Below are 19,678 nucleotides of genomic sequence, written 5' to 3' on the forward strand. Positions count from 1 at the left end.
TCTCCAGATTCCACTGTGTCTCTGCACCTGCCTGGCGCTCACCAGCTCGGTCTCAGTCTCTCTCGCCTCTTTCTCTGACTCCTTTCTCAGTGCCTCCACCTCCGTCATCTCCGGGCCCTGTGTCTCTCTGTCTCAGCCCACCCACACTCCACACACACCCCCTTTCTCTGCCTCAGAGCCTCTGTCTTTGTCCAGCCCTGCCTCCCGACTTTGTCTTGGGTCTGAGATCAGGGCAACAGGGCAGGGAGCTGTCCCGTTGTCCAGGAGGGGCCTCCTTGGGGAGTCACGTCTCCCCCACACTGGCCCTGTAAAGGCGAGCCCCACACCCCTTGAGCTGGAAGACCCACAGAGCAGAGTGGAGCTGTAGTGGGAGGTTCCGGAAGCACGGAATGAGACTCACTGGAAACAAGGGAAAGATGGGGTGAATTCCCCGTGTTGGGCCCTGCGAGGTTTCCGATCTGCCGTCCACTGTGACTTTAAAGGGCCCACCTAGTTTGTGACTGAGGTTGAGTGATGGGGTCCCTGGGTCTGCCCTTAGCTGAAAGGGTTAACACACCTGCCCAGCTCCCCGCTTCCCCTTCACCCCACCAGCTGCTCCTTTTCCTGTCTCCCTCTCTTTCTCTCTCTCCATCCATCCATCCCTTTCTCCCTCTGTCAGGAATGATAAGAATTAATTAAATGTGTCCTCAGCTCCTGTCTCCTCACTTCCCTCAGGGAATTTAACCAGTGCCAGCACCTCAGGCCTTGTTAGATTCCAAGAAGAACATAACCGCTGGTGTACTCTGTTACATGTATGTGTGCACGTGGCAGTCCCTGCCCACAGACACACACGCGGGGGCATGCAGTGTGCTACTGCATGTTTCAGAGCGTCCGGTCTGCTGGTTCATCGACACGTACACGACTGTGTACAGCTGCATATGAGCTCCTGAATCTGGAGACACATGTCAGGATGTTGGTGTGAATACACATACGAGTCTCTTGGTGTGGGCGTGGCATGCGTGCATCATGCGTCTTCACATTTAGGTCCGCTCTATTGAATCTATCCACTTGTGCTGTGAGTCTGGGTAGACCTCATTACCATGCAAGTCTGTTTGGAGGTAGGCATACATGCCTCTGTATTCTGGGTGTGGCTGTGTGTGTGTGTGTGTGTGTGCACGCAAGCACACAAATCCCTATGTGTGCACATCTAATGGCATGCGTGCACTGGCGCATGAGCATGTCTGGGGGCACATGGGCCATGCGTGTGCAGTGTACACACACCCACACACCCTGGCTGCCCTGCACGCACACCTCCTTCCTGGCTCCCTGGGGGCCGGCAGCCGTGTCCCCCGCAGGAGCCATTGTGCTGCGTCTCAGGGGTGATGTCGTGGCAGTATGGGTGGCAGGAGCCTGAAGGTAGGAAGGTGGAAGTGGTGCAGGGGAAGGCGCTCGCTAATGAGGCCACCCTCGTTGCCAGCCTGGGAGCTGCTGCCACTAATTATCACCTCAGTAAGCAGCTCCCCAGGGAAGGGCTGCTGACGGAGCCCTGCTCTCTCCCTCCCCCCGAGACCCCTTTCCCCACCTCCTGCAGTCCTGAGATGCTGCAGGAGCCCTGGGCACCAATAGAAGGTCAGAGAGGAGGGCCAGTGCTTAGTCCACCAGGAGACCCAGGATGCCCGCCTGCCTGCCCACCAGCCTGCTGCCAGGAGCTCACATTTCAGGGTACTCCTCTGTGTTAGGGCACAGTCACCAAAAGGCCTCTGGGAATCCAAATGTGCTCCTGGATAAAGGAAAGTCTACACACCCTGACCCTCACAGACACCAAGCATGCCCCTGTAACACGAGCACTAGACTGGGAGTCTACTGGGTCGGCTGATAACCCCGGTGCTGTGTGACTTTAGGCAAGTTCCCATACCTCTCTGGGTCTTGGTTTCCTTGTCTGTTAAGGAGGGGAAGAAGACTTGCAATGCAGGGGACACGGGTTTGGTCCCTGGTCAGGACCCCACATGCCACAGGGCAACTAAGCCTGCAGTGGGCAACTAGGAGACTGCGCGCTCTGGTGCCCTCATGCCACTACTGGAGAGTCCATGTGCTGCAAGGAAAAATCCCGCGTGCGACCCGCATGCCGCAGTGAGGACCCTGCAGGCCACGACTAAGACCCGACACGGCCAAATAAATAAATATTTTTTTAAAAGAACGGTGAGACACAAGACGTTTCAGACAGTACAGAGATGGGCATCTGCTCTGTGTTTATTTTCATGTGTGTGTTCTCATGCGTATGTGTGTTTGTGTGTGCTTAGCACATCAGACCCCTGATTTCACAAATATTGCTTAAGAGAAGGCAGTGAGCCAGTTTAAAGAAAAATGTTCAGTAAATGAGAAGAAAACCTGGCATCTGAGTACGACAAAGTCCTAATGGAAGTTGACAAGTGCCTGTGGTCCCAGGCCAGAGGGTCTCTGAGGCCCTTCCCTCTCCAAGAAGCGGTGGGTTCAGACCCCCCGGCCCCCTAGAATGAGAAACACACAGACCAGGCCCTGGTTTCCACCTTGTCCTCATCAGCACCAAGATATACCATCACCAGGAGCGGCAGGAGAAGTTGCTATGAAGTAAGTGGGGTGGTCCTTCCTGGCCACAGGCCCCCATATGACCTCAGAGGACACAGACAGTGTCCACACACATGACCCCTGGTGTGATTCAGGCCAGATGAGGCCAGGGCACAGGACTGACCCAGACTGAAGGCAGATGTGGCCGGAGTCTTAACAGAGATGGCTCAGGCTGGGCCTGGCGTGTCCGGGGGGTCAGCAGCCACACCTCCCTTAGAGGCTAGGGGGAGGTTCTGAGCTCCCCTGGGCAGGCGAATAAGCTCTTCCACCTGTGCTGCCCAGGGGAGAGCCGCCTGTCCCACAGCCCCAATGTCTCTGTCCTCCAAGTGGCCGGGTATGAATCACAGGGATTTACAGCCCAGCCTCGAGTGGGATTTATGGGTCTGTCTCAAGCCCGGCCAGCGGGGAGTGGCCGCCCGTCAGTCCCCCATTGCAGCTGATTGATGAGGATGTTTCCTGCCAAGAAAAATCCCCTCTGTGGCAGGCAGCCGAGAGAAAGGCTTCCAGGCCCAGGGGCCAGCCCCTCACCCCATACCTGTCCCCAGTCTGGTCCCCTCTCCTGCGCTTACAGCTCACACCTTCCCACGATCCCCCCAGTCCCACACGCTGACAGCCTAACAGTAGGTGCACCCAAGGGCCCCAGCTTCCAGGGAGCATTCCACCTTCCCAGACCTGCCACTTGCTCATCCCTGGGAACAGTGTGCTTTGAACAAATCCATCCCAGGGCTCGAGGCTGGACATGCCAAATTCCAGAATGAATTTCTGAAGGAATCCAGAACACACACACACACACACACACACTTCACAGATGAAGAACCAGAAGTCCAGAGAGGGACGGGCCTTGCCCAGAGTCACACAGCAGCACAATGGTGTAGCTGAGACCTGAGCCCACAAGACCCTGGACTAGTCAAGTCAGTGTCTGATCCCAGCTGATTGTCCTATAGCCTCAGGGATAGTTTTCACCTCCAGATAAGGGCTCCTCTTCTCCAGAGAATTCACAGCCCTGAGTTTGAATTCCTGTTCTATCACTTTGTATCTGAGAGTCACCATTTCTCTGTGGCTGCTTCCTCACCTGAAAAGTGAGGCTCAAAAATAGTCCTGACCTCTTGGGGTCATTATGAGGTTCAAGTGCTACAATATAGGTGAAGTCCCAGGGCAGAGCTGGATTCCTGGCAGTGCTTGATAGGTGTTGGAAATTGTCCTCCTTCATCTCTGACGTCTCAAAAGGCCCCCTGCTCCCTGATTTGTTAGGGGGTGGGGGTAGGGCAGTTTAGGGCAGGTGGAGCAGGAGGAAAAGGAGAGGATATATGTAGGGCTACAGAACAGGAGTGACACCCTTTCCTGCTAAAGGAAATCCTGGAAGGCTGCCTGGAAGAGGTGACATCAAGCAGAGGATGCAGAGCTCTACCTCTCTTGCTCTGAGGCTATCTGGGGACTTCCTGAACACCACAGGGCTAAGGGGAAGTACCCTGCCCTGAAAGCCAATCCCAGCCCTAGACCAGCCCCAGCACAAGCTGCTTCCTTGAGTGATCTTGGGGCAAGTCCCTCTCCTCTGTAGGCACCTGCAAAACAGGGCCAGGCAGGACCAGACCACACTCTCTAGAAGGCATCTTCCAGTTCTGACCTTTAGACAAGCCCATCCAGACCCATCCCATGCAGTACCCAAATCTTGCCACTGGGTGGCAGCAGGGAGCAAAGCCAGAATCTGGCCTCCCCGTGGCTGCTGCTGACCAGTCCCTCCCCGCAGAACCAGATGTTCTTTGCTTCCCCACGCCCTCAGCTGACTCTCCCGCGAACCAGAGCTGAGGGATCACCCGCATCCAGACATGCGCTGCAGAGCAGCCTGCATTCTCAACTTCTCAGATGAGAAAACTGAGGCCAGAAGAGGGAAGGATCTGTTCAAGGTCACACATCACACAGGGCTGAGCCAGGTCTCTAACCCTTTTTCCCAGCCCCCGATCCCTAGCAGAAGCCATGTGAAGGGAGGACTGGAGTCAGAGAGGCTTGGGCTGGAATCCTGGTGCCCCCACCCCTAGCTGTGCATTATCACGAGACAGGCTCCCCACCCTGTCTGATCCTCAGCTTATGTAGATGCGTGGTGCCTGGCAAGAACTGAACACACGAAGCTACTTCTTTGTTTCCAGTATATTTGACACCCCACGAGAGCAGACACGTGTCTATCTGACTCACCTTGGCGTTCCCAGAGCCTGGCATGGGGAGGATGTTCAGAGAACAATAGCTGCCCAGAGGCTCTCTCCCTCCTGGCCCTGTCTGGCACTTAGTATAAGGGTTTCCCCCTCCTCAAGTCCCTTCTACCCTCTGGGAGATAGCCCTTTCCCTTCCCCCTCCCCTTGGCAGCCCACACCCACCCAGGCCCTGAAGCGATGGCCCCTGGCCCCCCACCTTTTCTCCCCATGTCTCTCAGCCCCCGCTGTTCTCTGTCCCTGCCTCTCCTTCAGTCCCTCTCTCCTGCTGAGTCCCTGCTCTGCACCATACTCTGTGTTTACAAGAAAACCATGACAGTTTTTTATTTCTCTCTTTTGTCTCCCGTCCTCCCCTGAAGGGAAACGTGCTTCCACTCTCCCAGGAAAAAATGAAGCCTCCAGAAGAGAAACCGCAAACAAAGGACAGTAGGCCCCGTGGGTGCCCCCCAGCCCCACCCATGGGCCACATGCACACACGCCTATCCAATCCTCCTCTTATGCGGGGCTCCAAGAACGGCTCTGTTATTTTGGGGGTAATTGAAAGTGTCAATCTTTATTCTAGAGGATAAACTAGGCAGAGAGACTTGTAGAGCAAGAGGCAGAGAGAAGAGAGCGGAGGGAGGCAGAAAGACAGGGGAGAAGAGCCAGATGGAAGAACGTGGACTCCACAAGGAAAGAGGAGAAGCCGGAAGGAACAGGTCGGCAGCAGATTCTGCCTCCAGCGAACTTGGAGAGGCAGCGTCTGACCCCACCGGGAAGCCAGGGGCATTTGTCCATCAACTAGCTTCCCGTCCCCACCCCGGCCAAGAACCAGGAACAGGAGGGGTGGGGGCAGGGAGAAGGGGTCTGACTTGTCTTGGTCAGTGAGGGCTCACCAACCAGGTGACTGGAGGGCTGAGAGCCACGCAGCGGCTCCTCAGCCTCCCACCCTGGGCTGGGAATCACGCCCCATGCCATCCTGAGCCCAGAGACCCTCCTGAGCTCCCTGCCTGCAGCCCACCCTACCCAATCTGCACCTGGGCATGTTGAGTGGCAGGGAGAGGGGGGTTCTCATGGTGTATCTGCTCTGATTCTCCTGGGCAGTGGGCTGTGAAGGAGCCTGGGGGCAGGTGAGTACGTGCGTGAGATAAGGAGGTGCTTGGAGAGAGCAGGGTGTGGGACGGTAAGCGTGCATGTGTCTAGTGTGTGTGTGTCTGGGTGTTTGAGTGGGTTTGGTGTCGGGGCATGTGTGCGAAGTAGGGTGTGTGGTCTGAGCATGTGCGTGCATGCGTGTGCACGTGTGAGCAGTGCTGTAAGGAGCGTCTGTGCCTTGTCCCCACGCATGTGTGGGTGAAAGACAAGTGTGTGCACACAACCCCTACCTGTGAGCCTGTGAGCGGTGTGGCAGAGTGTTCCCACGAGCAGGGCCCCTCTTTGACTCCTGGCCCAGGGCCACCATCCCCCCAGCTCCTGGGAGCCAGAGTAACCTCTGGCCCTCAAGGTCCCTCCAGCAACAACAGAAGGACGGCCACCTACCCACTCCGCACCAACCTGGTCACATGACTGCAGTTTCACCACCAAGCCCAGGCAGGGGTGGGCCCCCCAACCCCCTGGAGAGATGGGCAGAAGCTCTGGTAGGCGTCCTGCCGTGCACATGACCCTCACCTACCTTCCTATGTCTGCCCACACCTGGAGAGCACTTTCTCATCCTCCCACCCAGCCACCCTCTGAACTCCTGGAAGGCATGGCTGGGACTCTGAGGCACAGTCAGAGCTTGGCACAGGGCAGGAGCTCAGCAAATGTTTGCTGAATGAATGAATGACTGTGTCTGTGTGATCTGGGACCTAACTACCTGAGGACACAGGCTGAAGTCCTGCAAGGGTCAGACCAGGGCTTCCACCCAGGTCAAGCGTGGCCCCCAAGTTGTTCAGAAGGGGTGCGCTCAGCACCCAGACAGGCCTGAGAGGCAATGCCCACTGACCTTCTCCAGGTCATCTACCTGGTCACCACCACAGGGGAGACAAGGCCAAGAGCTGGGGACCGCTTTGTCGAAAGGTTTGGCTCAAGCTAAATGACCCTCTCACTTTGTGGGCTGAGGCACCAGGGAAGCCCCATTTATCTTCTCTGGAGGCCACAGCCCGTTATTGGCGGGGCCATCTCTTTCATACATCTTCATCCCCCTGGGGCTTCCCTGGCAGTCCAATGGTGCTTCCCTGGCAGTCCAATGGTTAAGACTCTGCGTTGCCAATGCAGGGGGCACAGCTTCAATCTCCTGGTCAGGGAACTAGGATCCTACATGCTCCATGGTGCAGCCAAAAAAAGAAGGAAAAAATCTACATGCGCCAAAGATTCATACTGAATCCTCCAGCCTGCTACCCTTGCTTGGGAACCACAAACCAAGGGTTAGTTCTAGCTCTGGGGCGAACACCCAGCCCCGGCCCATCCTTATCTGGTAGCAGCTGGAGCCACTAGACTGAAGGTCTGCCCCAGACCGAGCCCCAGCGGCAAAAACTAACATTTATTCCTAATATAATATAATATATTAAGACTATGTAAGTCCTAAAATAACTCATCCCAAACTGAGCCCTGACTCTGCTTACCAAACCCGATCACACTCTGAGTCCTGACCCTGTAACACATTGAGCCCTGACCCTGATCACATACTGAGCCCTGATCCTGGTCACACAGTGAGCCGTGACCTTGGTCATGAACTGAGCCTGGACCTTTATTTAGAGACAGGCCATTATTTTGTCATCTGGCCAAAGCTATTTCCCTGGCTCTGGGCCTCAGTTTTCTTCTTTTTTCTAATGGAGAGCCTTGGGATAAACTGATCATTAAATCAGAAAAGCCCTACTCAGAGGTTGGCCTGTAGTTTCCCCGACCTGGTGACACTGGAGAGCATCAGCCACTGCCACCTGCCAGCCCCCACCCCCAACCAACACATTCAGCCCAAGCATCACTAATTTTTGCAGCCACCATGATAAATGGCATTGTCGGCAAAACGACGTCTTTCTAATCTGCTGCAAGACAGATGGGTCCCCGAGCTCACTGGCTGTCTCTCGAGCCTGCCCAGACCAGACTTGTGGAGGAGTCGGGAGGACAGGACAGACACAGTACCCGAGGCCTGCATGCCGGGGAGGGAAGGGGAGGACATTTCAGGTCCAGAGTCAGGAATGACCCCAGTGGGGTTTTCTACAAGCCTCCCTTTTAAAATATTCAGTTGTTTGTTTCTTTTTAATATTCCAAAGATAGTCTCTACTCCTTTCTACCTAAAGTTAGTTCTTCAATACCATTTTCATTTTCAGTTAAAACTTGAATATTGGACTTCCCTGGTGGATCAATGGTAAAGAATCCTCCTGCCAAAGCAGGAGACGCAGGTTCGATCCCTGGTACAGGAAGATCCTACATGCTGCAGAGCAACTAAGCCCATGCACCACAACTACTAAGCCAGTCCTCTAGGGTCCAAGAACCACAACTACTGAGCCCACGTGCCGTGACTAATGAGCCCACGTGCCCTAGAGCCCGTGCTCCACAGCAGTAGAAGCCACCGCAGCGAGAAGCCCGTGCAGCGTGAGAGTAGCCCCCACTCACGGCAGCTAGAGACAAGAGCCCATGCGGCAACAAAGACCCAGCACAGCCAAAAGTGAATAGTAACGTTTAAAAATAAAGATAAAACTTGAATATTGCTCAAATTCACAGGGATGAACCATCAGACACTGGTTCCTAGTGGCCCCTTGCTCCTGCCTCCCTCTGCTTCGGGGACAGTGGCTGCAGAGGAACATGCCTCTGCCTGAACCATCAGGTCTGGGGCAGATTCAGCCTCCCCTCGTCCTTCCCTAAGCCCCCCCACCTCCCTCCACAGATCCTGCTGCCCTTTCCTCACTTTCAGGGGCTGCAGAGCAGCAGGGGCAGTACTCCCCACATCTCCTGTGGCCAGGGGAGCTAGGAGAGGGGCTTGTCCCAGGGGTGAGGGCAAGCAGAACAGAGAATCTGGATACCAAGAATTAAGGAAGGACAAACACCAGCCCCCAAGACCCCAGCCTCCTCAGAGACCAGCAGGAGAGCGGGCACCAGGCAATTCAAAAGCAGCCAAGCCAGAAGGGGTGGGGGCTCTGGGCACTGCCTGGACTCATGAGTGAGGCAACACTGCCCCCTACTGGTCAGTTCACAGCTCTCTCCTCTCCTCTGCCACCAGACACTAGAGGGCTAAGCGGTTGGGGTGGGGACACAGAGGTGACTCTCCAAAGACAGCATGTGACATATAGACCCTCCCCACAGCAGCTTTCCGTCCCCCCTACGCTGATCCCTAGCCTCCAGGCTCTGCCCGTCTTGCCCAACCTGCTCTCACTGCCCAAGGAATTCTGAAAAGACCACATCTCCTCCAGCCCCATCACCCTGAGGACAAACCCCAAGTCCCCTTCAAGCTGCCCACCATCTGGTCTCATTACAGGCCAGCCTCCAAGAGCCCAGGTGCCCGCCCTCTGCGCCTGCCCTGGTTCCCTGCTCTTGTACCCTTTGGTCCCACCCGCGTGCCATCCTCTTCATCTTTACCTCCACCAAGAATACCCTCCATGCTACTCACTGTCTCATTCCTGGGATTCCTCCCCCAGGGAAACTTCCCTCCCCCATCCCCAACCCGCACGGCCCCTCCTTCCTGGGCTCACATCCACTCACCCTGCTCCTCACTCCGCTCTCAGATGCGGGTCACCATCAGGGATCAGAATCAAACAGTTCAGGAGCTGGAGGGAAACTGGCCATTCTCTAGGTGCCTCCTCCCTGCTCACCAAGGTCCAGTGAGGTGTGGGAGCTGCACAAGGCCAGACAGCACACTAGGGGCAGATGCGGGGCTGGAACTCAGCTCCCCGGAGCCTCTACCCGGGGCTCCTTGGAGGACACAGAGCTGCCTCTCCTGGTGAGCCACAGCAGAACATCTCCTGGACAAGGACCCCTCCCACACCTCCCAGCATCCCCAGCTCCTCACCCAGGGCAGGGCCCAAAGAGAGCAGCTGTGTTTGCAAAACCAAGGAATAAATAAATGAAAATATTTATCTAACGCCTTCTTTGTGCTGGACACAGCAGGCACCAGCTCTGCTACTTAAAATCTGGGTAAGTTGCTCAATTCGGTATAGAAAAAATAACTTCTGGGGACAGGGTGGGGGGAGGAGTGCACCAGGAGGGGCCTCAGTCACGAATGTCGACGATCAGCGGGCATAGGTGGGGCGAGTGCTTGATGCCCATGGTGAAAGCAGGCGGGCGGGGCTTGTGTGCCCTGACCTGCTGGACATTGTGGGAGCCGGGGCCAGGCCGAGGTGTGTGGTCCACCGGGTAGCCAAAGCGTTTGGCCATGCTATAGACAGGGCTGCGGTTCTGATAGACGGACGGCTCTGGCCGGGTGTGTGCGGCCGGTCCGGGGCCTCTTGACATATTCTTGTAGAACCAGTTCTTGTCCAAGGGGGCCAAGCTATAGCAAGGAGCAGCTTTGTTGGCCGGGAGGTTGGGCCCCAGCAGGAGTGGCATCTGGTACCGGTTGGGGCCCGGATTGGGGTCCATCACTCGGTATGGGCACCGGAAGCCAAAGGAGTACCCAGGAGCCCTGCGTTCCCCAGGCAGGTGGGTCTTCTCTAGGTGGTAATGGCAGGGGGCCGGGGTGGGGCTCAGACCTGAATGTAGGTGAATGAAGGGAAGGGGTCTCAGGGCCGAAACCAGGCTGAATCTCCTGGTGACCAATTAACTAGTCTAGGGAGAGGGAAAGGTCTTGGTGAGCCTGGTGTGACTTTACTATAACCATCTTAGCATCAGGCAGGAACATCACCTCCCTGCATGAGGCTCTGGGACGAGGGTGGGTAGGGACTTCGCCGTCCTGGCATCAGGATTATGACACTGTCTTCATAATATAAAAACCCCAGCATCATCAGAACGTCACCCTTGGCTGTCATTGACCCCATGACAGCACCAAGAAAATATGCTGGAATCACTAGTCTGCGAGCTCATTAGCATAACACAAGCCCTGTGATATTTTTACCGTATCACCCTGCAACATACATGGAACATCGGCCTTCAGATATTAAGTACTGTGACCCAGACACGGTGACATGGGTGTCTTGAAGTGACCTTGCAGGGAGGTGCCAGCATCTGCAGACACACCTGGCGAAGGGAGTCATGACCCCTTTGCTCCTGCTTGTGTCCTAAGCGTGGACCCCCAGCCTCAAACCTCCCACCCCCCAACCTCCCAACCCCAACCTCCCACCCCCAACCTCCCATCCCCGACCTCCCTCTTCCGGCCCATCTTACGCAGGTTAGAGATGTGCTCTGCCATGGGAACCTGAGGACAGCTGACCATCCCAAACCGAGTTATCTTAGGATCCAAGAAATAGCAAGGCCCGGGGCTACGTATGTCCATGATCCCTGCAAGGCAGCCAAGGAAAGAGCCGGTCACCCCAGAGGCTGCCCCAGGGTGAGTCTGGCCTCTGTCTCCAGGCAAGATCCCCCTCCCCCAGAAAAGGACCGAGGGCGCCTTCCTAATGCCTTGGGCTCTTGGGGATTTGGGGAGCCTTTACTTCCTCATCTGTAAAATGGATCTTTTAACACATGACCTAACATTCTCTAGAACTTGTTCAGAGGAACAGATAAAGTAACAGCTGCCAGGGACTGGTGCCAAGGGGACAATAACAGGCGTGTGTGTGTGTGTGTGTGTGTGTGTGTAAGTCGCTTCAGTTGTGTCCAACTCTTGGCGACCCCATGGACTATAGCCTTCCAGGCTTCTCTGTCCATGGGATTCTCCAGGCAAAAATACTGAAGTGGGCTGCCATACCCTCCTCCAGGGAATCTTCCCAACCCAGGGATCGAACCCATGTCTCCTGAGGCTCCTGCATTGCAGGTAGAATCTTTGCTGCTGAGCCACCAGGAAAGCCCATGGTGGCTATTATTAGTATGAAGAAAGGACGCAGCCCCAAAAAGAGGGGGCTCCCCTGCTGAGAAGGGTATGTCACCCCAGCGAGGTGCCTGGATCTCAGATCCCCAGCCACCCTCTCACCAGCTGTGGCCATCAGCCTCAGCTCTTCACCGGCCCTTGGGTCCCTGCCTTCCAGGGGGTTCTAAGCCTCCTGGGAGGCCCTCAGTCCACCACACCACCCCCTTCCCTCCACCCCATCCTCCAGTTATTCCTGCTTTGGCAAGTGAGACCACAGCAGTCAAAGCTGAAGGGTGCCAGCCGAAGACCAGTCAGAAAGGAGACCCTGCCAGCTGGATGCAACAGGTCACTTCACAGCTCCCTCAGGAGGGCCAGCTGGGAGGTGCCTTCAGAGGGACGGGTAACTTGGCCCCCTGCTGACTTCCTTCTGGACCTAGCAGGCCACCTGGGTGTCCCACTCAGGGCAGGCCTGGGCTCCCAGGGGCCTGTGGCTACAGGTGATGACTCCTCCCCTCTCACACCGCCCCAAACATCCAATAGTAATAATCCTACGCCCGCAGGGACAACGGGTGTGGCAAGCACTCACGCTTCTCCGGGTGCCAGGCATGCAGGGTATAGGCCGGCTCCTGGAACATGGAGACGTCATGGTCTATGTAGCCCGTGCAGGATGGCCGGAGGTACTTGGCAGGCCCCGGACCTGTGAGCACGGAGAGAGAAGCCCTCAGCCTGGGCCTGCGAGATCAGAGGCAGGGAAAGCCCTGAATACAGTGTGCTTAAGACCACTGCAGGGACTTCCCTGGTGGTCCAGTGGCCAAGACTCTGCGCGCCCAGTGCAGGGGGCCTGGGTTCAGTCCCTGGTCAGGGAGCTAGATCCTGCATACGGCAACCAAGAGTTCACATGCAACGACTAAATATCTCACGTGCCGCAACTAAGACCTGGTGCAGCCAAATAAATTAATATTAAAAAAAAAAAAGAACACTGGGGTCTTTGCTCCTGCTAATGTCTCACTGCCACAAATCCCACTATTGAGACGCTTCCTTTGGGGAAAGCCAATGTTCCTAGATAAAATGCAATTTCTCTTGGACAGGCAATGCATAATAAGAAAAGTAATAAAGTTACAAGTAACTGAGAACTTATTCTGTGCCGAGCACTATACTAAGCATTTTCTAGGGGTTATCTCAGTTAAGCCTCTCAAGAGGCTTAGAAATAGCAATTCACACAAAGTCACACAAGCTGGTACTGTGAAAATTCTAAGACAGCAGCCAACAGAGCCCAAACATTTAATCACATACTAAACAACCCCAAGTACAGCAACAGTCAGTCATCAACAATGTAGTAAGAATTCATTTGTCTGCTTTCGGTTGAGAGTAAGATTCAGGGGAAGTGAGGAAAGCTAATATGGACTAAAGATGCCACTGAATCCCTAGTCTTTTTCCAAAACTGACCTCACTTCAAACCCCTTCCCACCCAAATTCCCAGCAACCCTCCCCAAATTCCCAGCAGTTAATTCTGCTTGTGGAGTTTAGCTTAGAAGTGCAGATCTTCTGTGGTTTTGAGAAGAGCCTGAAGGGGTTTTGCAGGAGGCAGGGCTGCAAGGTTAGCACAACTTCAGCCTCTCTTCAGAGAGAGGAATGAGCGCAAGTCCAGGTCAGGGGCCTGCTCTCACCTTTGAGCATCGCCAGGACCACAGGGGTCTGCTTTATCTCGTGCCCTGAGGACATTGGCACCTTTTTCTCTGGCTGCTGCCCATAGAACACAGGGTTCTTGACACCCTTGGGCAGTTTCATGTCTGGGGCCAAGCAGGGAGCAAGAGCAGCTACTGAAAGATGTGGAGCACCGGGCGAGGAGCTGGGCCTGGGTGAGACCTGTTCCGGGCACCCCTGCCCAAGCCCCTGTGTCCACTCTCTCTCCCCGACGCCACAGGCGGCGTGAGGGCTGAGAAGCAAAGCAGTCCTCCTACTTCAGCAGCTGAGGCTGTCTGGGGTGCAGCCAGCTGCAGGGCCCCGCAGGCAGGAGCGAAGGATGACCTCACTGCAGAACTTGGACTGTGAAACCCAGAGTGTTTATTTCCTCCAGTTGCCGTGGCGCCTGGACTGTGGTGTAGAAATTCTATGCTGGCAGTTCAGCTGTGGAACCCTGAGAACTCAACCCCACTGTCCCTGTTCCCAACCTGGCTAAGTAGCCTGAGGGGCCCCAGGACCCTGGATCAGGAAGCAGAAAGGGAGAGTGGAGTGACAGATCCAGCTGTTAACTCCGGGTTTGTTGTTATTCAGTCGCTCAGTCGTGTCTGACTCTTTGCAACCCCATGGACTGCAGCACACAGGCTTCCCTGTCCTTCACCGTCTCCCGGAGCTTGCTCAAACTCATGTCCATCAAGTCGGTGATGCCATCCAACCATCTCATCCTCTGTCATCCCCTTGTCCTCTTGCCCTCTATCTTCCCCAGCATCAGGGTCTTTTCCAATGAGTCAGCTCTTCACGTCAGATAGCCAAAGTATTGGAGCTTCAGCTTCAGCATCAGTCCTTCCAATGAATACTCAGGGTTGATTTCCTTTAGGACGGACTGGTTTGATCTCCTTGCAATCCAAGGGACTCTCACTCCTGCTGGGTGCCCTGGAGGTGGTGAAAGAGTGGACAGGTCATGGGTGAAGGATTCTTGCTACCTGCACAGCCCCCTGGAGTGGTCGTCTACTCTCCGCCCCTCCCACCTATCCCCCAGATTCTGGACATGTCCCACCCCCTTCTATCGCAGTCTATTTTCTTCTCAGCAAAGTATCAAGCCAATTACTTTACAGTAAGGTGTGACTGTCTGATAACTTCTCAGATTCCTATCCCAGGGATGGTGTCTTTAGAGATCTGTGTGTAGGAATATTTGGCTGCTGCTAACATCTCGGGCAGGGGATGGGTGCAAATGAGGATGGAGGCTGGGGCTGAGGCCTCAAGAAGCTGCTTCCTGGGGCTTCCCTGGTGGCTCAGCGATAAAGAATCCGCCTGCCAACTCAGGAGATGCGGGTTTGATCCCTGGTCCGGGAAGATGCCACACACCTCAAAGCAACTGAGCCCATGCACCACAACTACTGAGCCTGTACTCTAGAGCGTGGGAACTACAACGATTGAGCCCACGTGCCGCAGCTACTGAAGCCCATGCACCCCAGAGCCTGTGCTGCGTGACAAGAGAAGCCACCGCCACGAGAAGCCCGCGCACTGCAACTACAGAGTAAGCCCCCCACGCTGCAACTAGAGAAAAGCTCGCGTGCTTCAATGCATAGCCAAAAAATAAATAAAATTATTTTTTTAAAAGAGAAGAAGCTACTTCCTGTGCTTGTGGTCAAGAGCATCCCCTGAGTGGTGGGGCTGCAAGAGAAAACATTGACGAATAGGGAAGATGTTTAGCTGCCATGTGATTGATGGATGAGCCCCAGGGCTGAGGAAATGCTCGACACCCCCTCACCCCAAAAAAACAGGAGGCTCAGGGGCCCTGGGGCCTGCCTCACCTACCAGTTCATAGCTCAGACCAGAGATATGATCTAGAGTGGTTTCCATCTTGGGCACAGACGACCACTGGCTTTAGAGAGGGTGTCTGTCGTAGCCCCGGTATACAGATAACACAGTTGAGGACTCAAAAGGGCACAAGACTTGCCCAAAGCTTCCCATCACATTAGTAGCAGAGACGGAACCAGAACACAAGCCCCAGAGCTCTCTTTGGATCACAGCCTCTGATCTAATGGAAACCAAACCACGCTCTGAACTCATTCCAACCAGCAGGTACAATGAGAACTCAGAGCAGACCAGCCAGGTGTGCCGCATGCCTCAGTCCCCGACTTGTGGGTGCCCACACCCAGCACAGCAGTTCCTTCCTGTGTCTTTCTCATCACCCGAGGGCAGCAAAGCCTTTGATTTCTGGAGGGGAAGAGCTGGGCAAGGCTGGGATTGGCCCAGCCTCAGTTGGCCTCAGGCCACAGGCGGTGCCGCCTCCTCACCCTCATCCTTGCCAGCTTTTCCTGTTGGAAGTTGCGGCCTTCTGGGCCCAAGTCCTGATGGTCCCCTCGTACTAATAGGGGCCAGATGTTGGGCTGCAGCCTTCACCATCCTGGGCTGGTGGAGAGTGGTGGTCTCCAAGTGTCTCAGGCCCAAGGAGCCTTTCTGACCCCGCTACACACGCTGCTGCTGTCTGCCATCCTTGTGCCTGGTTCTTTTAGGGAAACTGAGACACTCTCCACCCTGGAAGGTCACCCCATTTCTGCTCCAAAGGCTCCCTTCCCTCCAACTTTAACTGAAACTTAGTTGACCCTGGAGACAGCCCTCGGTTGTCTTCAAAGCTACTGCTGTGTCCCTCCGAGCTCAAAGTGGAGCAGATCACTGATCTCCTGGGTATCCACCCAGGCAGTGTCACCTCCCTGACAAGGGCATGGCTCCATGAAGACCCCAGTATCCAGGGTGTCCCTCCTCCTCTCTCAGGATTCCCATCTGTCCTGATTTACAAACCTGGCAGCCTTGGCTCATGGTCTTCTTCCCCACCCCCAACTCCTGCCATTACCCTGGTCACTTAGGCCTCCCCAGGGACCACTCACCACTCCCTGGGCCTCCCAGTTTCCAGACCTCCTTCTCCCAGAGTCTCCAAATGCCTTCTCTCCACTCCCTCCCAGCCACCCTCCCCAGCACATTCTGGGTTTCTCACCCTCCTATCAGGAACACCATCCCCTGTTCTCACCATTTACCACATCTGACGTGCCCTCCTGCAAGACGTGCTGGGAACACTCATGGCCCCCAGACCCTGGACTTGAGTCCATGCCACCCAGCCACCCACCTCCGTGCTGGTCAGCTTGCAGATCTCCCCAGAGATCATTTCAAACATGGCTTATTCCCCTCCTGGTACCTGGCCCTCCCTGCAGCCCCCTGCTCTGCGTCTTGCTCACAGAGCGCACAGAGGCCGTCAGACTGACCTTGGATTCAAAGCCTCCCTCCCACACTGTCAGAACCACCAGCTTCCATTGGCACCTGCTCCTGCTTCCCTCCTGGGGCTTCGGAGGGAAGACCCTCTCCCATCTCCTCTGCGTCTCGAGAATATTTCACTGTCCACTTCCATCCCCTCCTTGCTTTAACCCGTCATCTGGCCCTTCCCATCACGCTCTATATACTCTGCATCCCTCCCATCTATTAAAAACCATCTAGCGCAGGGAGCTATATTCAATATCCTATGATAAACCACAGCGGAAAAGAATATTTTTTTGAAAAAAATAATGTCTATTTGTGTATAACTGTTTCACTTTGCTCTACAGCAGAGATTGGCACACATTGGAAATCAACCACACTTGAATAAAAAAAATTTTTTTAATTACTGCTATAAACAAAAAGATAAATTTTTTATAGAAAAAAAGATAATTAAAAAAATAAAAAGTATCTCCCTGGTCGCACACACCTCTCCCCAGTCAACTTCCCCTAAGAGGCATTTTCCCTGCTGTCTCATTCTCACCTCCCTTTAACACTGACTCCCTACAAGCTGGCTTCAGACCCATCGCTCCACCTCACCTGTGACCTGCATGTGGAAGCTGCCGCCAGTGGCTGCTTCTCACCCTCGTCAGATTGGCCTCCCAGGAGCACTGGACCACAGTGAGCCACCACTCCCTCCTTCTTGCAATACCTCTTCCTGGTTCCAAGATGTTCTGGTCTTCCTCCCATATCCCCACTGCCCCTTCACAACCTCTGGCTCTTCTTCCTCAACCTGACATTTCAATGCTGGCACATGCTCATTAATTGCAAAGGGAAAAATAAGAAAATACAGGGAGAATCCTGGCAGGCATCACCTCAACCAACTGTTGTAAGTTAACATCACCGACAATGGGACAAAATAGATGCTGTGTACCTCCTGAGAGGATGGACTGAGAAGGACACAGAATCAAGACTTCCCTGGTGGTCCAGTGGCTAAGATCCCACACTCCCAATGCAAGGGTCCCGGGTTCCATCCCTGGTCAGGGAACTAGATTCCATGCACCACAGCTGAGAGCTTGCATGTTGCAACTAAAGCTCCTTCATGCCACAACAAATACTCGCACAACCAAATAAAACGCTTTTTAAAAAAGGACATAGGATCACTTCTGGGGTGTTTCCCACCGAAGGTACATAACCTGAATCTACAAAGAAATCAGATAAACTCAAATCAACATGCTTGTTACAAAATAACAGGTCTATACTTGCCCAAAATGACAATATCATGAAAGACAAAGAAATACTGAAGAGCTTTTCTACAGTAATGGAAACTCAAGAAACAGGACAACTAAGTGTAACGTAGGAGCCAGGATTTTCTTTTGCTATCAAGGATATTATTGGGGAATTGACAAAACCAGAAAAAAAAAGTCTGGCTAGTTTAAAGTATAATACCAACCTTAATTTCCTGATTTGGGTCATTGCACTCTGGTTCAGAAAGAGAAGGTCCTTGTTCCCAGGAAATACACAGTGTAGCATTTAAGTATAAGTAGCATTATGTCTGGAGAAGGCAATGGCACCCCACTCCAGTACTCTTGCCTGGAAACTCCCATGGATGGAGGAGCCTGGTAGGCTGCAGTCCATGGAGTCTTGAAGAGTCGGACATGACTGAGTGACTTCACTTTCACTTTTCACTTTCATGCATTGGAGAAGGAAATGGCAACCCACTCCAGTGTTCTTGCCTGGAGAATCCCAGGGAAAAGGGAGCCTGGTGGGCTGCTGTCTATGGGGTCGCACAGAGTCAGACACGACTGAAGCGACTTAGCAGCAGCAGCATTATGTCTGTGACTTACTCTCAAAAAATTCTTATAGGCAAAAAATATGTCTATACATAGAAAATAATTTAAAATGTGATAAAATATTACCATTTGGGAAATCTTGGTGAAGAGTATGTGGGAAATATTTGTAATGTCCTTCCTACTTTTCTGTAAGTCTGAAATAATGTAAAAAAAAAATTTTTTTTTAGAAAAAAATGTCCGTGTCTCAGAGTTCAGTCTTGGGAACTTCCTCTCCCTTTCCACCATTCTCCTCTTTCTGGGAACTCTCGTCTCCTCTGTTGCTTCATTCCCATTATCTTTATCCCAACAATTCCCAAATATATATATATCTCTGGCTCAGCCCTTCTTAGAAGTTTAAATCCATGTATCTGACAGCCTGCACAGTGTCACTTGAAATTCTCAAAACATCTAAAAATTAACATGCTCAGAGCTCTTCTCATGAGATGCCCCCTGACCCCATTTATCTCAATGAATGATGCCATAACCCATCTAAGTATCCAAGCAAGAAATCTGGGCTTGTCCTGGACATCCTTGCCCTTACTCCCCACATCCAATAATCATCAAGTCACTTAGGGAGACTATGAGTTCCCAAAGGCAGGGCTCCTGTCACTTACCCTTGTGCTCTAGTCCCCAACAAAGTGTCCTGACATATGGTAAGTGCTTAAGAAGTGTTTGTGGAATAAATGAATGAGTCGATCCATTGATTGATCAAGAAAAAGATCACTCCTCATGGGAACAGAGTCCTACTTTCTGAACCCAGACACAGGCCCAGTCTTGCTGAATAGACTACAATTTACATTCATGGAAGTTTGTACCAGTCATCTCTTACTGTGTAACAAATTATCCTCAAAGCTTAAGAACTTAAAAGAGCGATAAACATTTATCATCACACACAGTTTCTGTGGGTCAGGAGTTTAGAAGTGGCTTAGCTGGATGGTTCTGGCTACAGATGTCTCCAGAAGTGGCCGTCAGGAGCTACAGTCATCCGAAAGTGTGACAGGGGCTGGCAGATACAGTTCCAAGATGGCTCACTCACATTGAATGGTGAGTTGGTGCTCACTGTTGACAAAAGGCCTCAGTTCTTCTCCATAGGCGCTCTCTGCAGGCTGCTCAACTGTCCTCAGGTCTTGGTGGCTGGCTTTCCCCAGAGCAAGTAATCAGAAGAGAAGAAGGCAGAGGTCGCCATGTCTTTTGTGACTTAGCCTGGAAATCATACTCCATCATTTCTGCAAAGTCCTGTT

The 19,678-nt window shown here is 53.6% G+C and overlaps 1 protein-coding gene across 2 annotated transcripts; it reads right to left on the minus strand.

The window, feature by feature from the left end:
* Positions 1-9,794: 9,794 nt before the first annotated feature.
* ODF3L1 (outer dense fiber of sperm tails 3 like 1) lies at positions 9,795-14,394 on the minus strand. Of its 2 annotated transcripts, none has more exons than XM_005221916.5 (4): positions 13,344-14,394; positions 12,263-12,373; positions 11,058-11,171; positions 9,795-10,426 (listed from the first exon to the last, which is right to left on the minus strand). In XM_005221916.5, exons 1-4 carry the CDS (start codon positions 13,462-13,464, stop codon positions 9,948-9,950), a joined length of 825 nt encoding a protein of 274 aa, XP_005221973.2. In that variant the 5' UTR covers positions 13,465-14,394; the 3' UTR covers positions 9,795-9,947.
* Between the last annotated feature and the right edge of the window lie 5,284 nt (positions 14,395-19,678).

This window comes from Bos taurus, chromosome 21 (genome assembly GCF_002263795.3).
Source record: "Bos taurus isolate L1 Dominette 01449 registration number 42190680 breed Hereford chromosome 21, ARS-UCD2.0, whole genome shotgun sequence".
In the NCBI taxonomy this organism is placed as follows: domain Eukaryota; kingdom Metazoa; phylum Chordata; class Mammalia; order Artiodactyla; family Bovidae; genus Bos; species Bos taurus.

Excerpts from the sequence above, each read along its gene's own strand:
- ODF3L1 (XM_005221916.5), bottom strand. The coding sequence starts at position 13,464 with ATGAAACTGCCCAAGGGTGTCAAGAACCCTGTGTTCTATGGGCAGCAG. Across the intron at positions 12,374-13,343 it reads GGTCCTGGCGATGCTCAAAG|GTCCGGGGCCTGCCAAGTAC; the intron begins GTGAGAGCAGGC and ends CCGTGCTCACAG. Across the intron at positions 10,427-11,057 it reads AGAGCACATCTCTAACCTGC|GTCTGAGCCCCACCCCGGCC; the intron begins GTAAGATGGGCC and ends ACCTACATTCAG.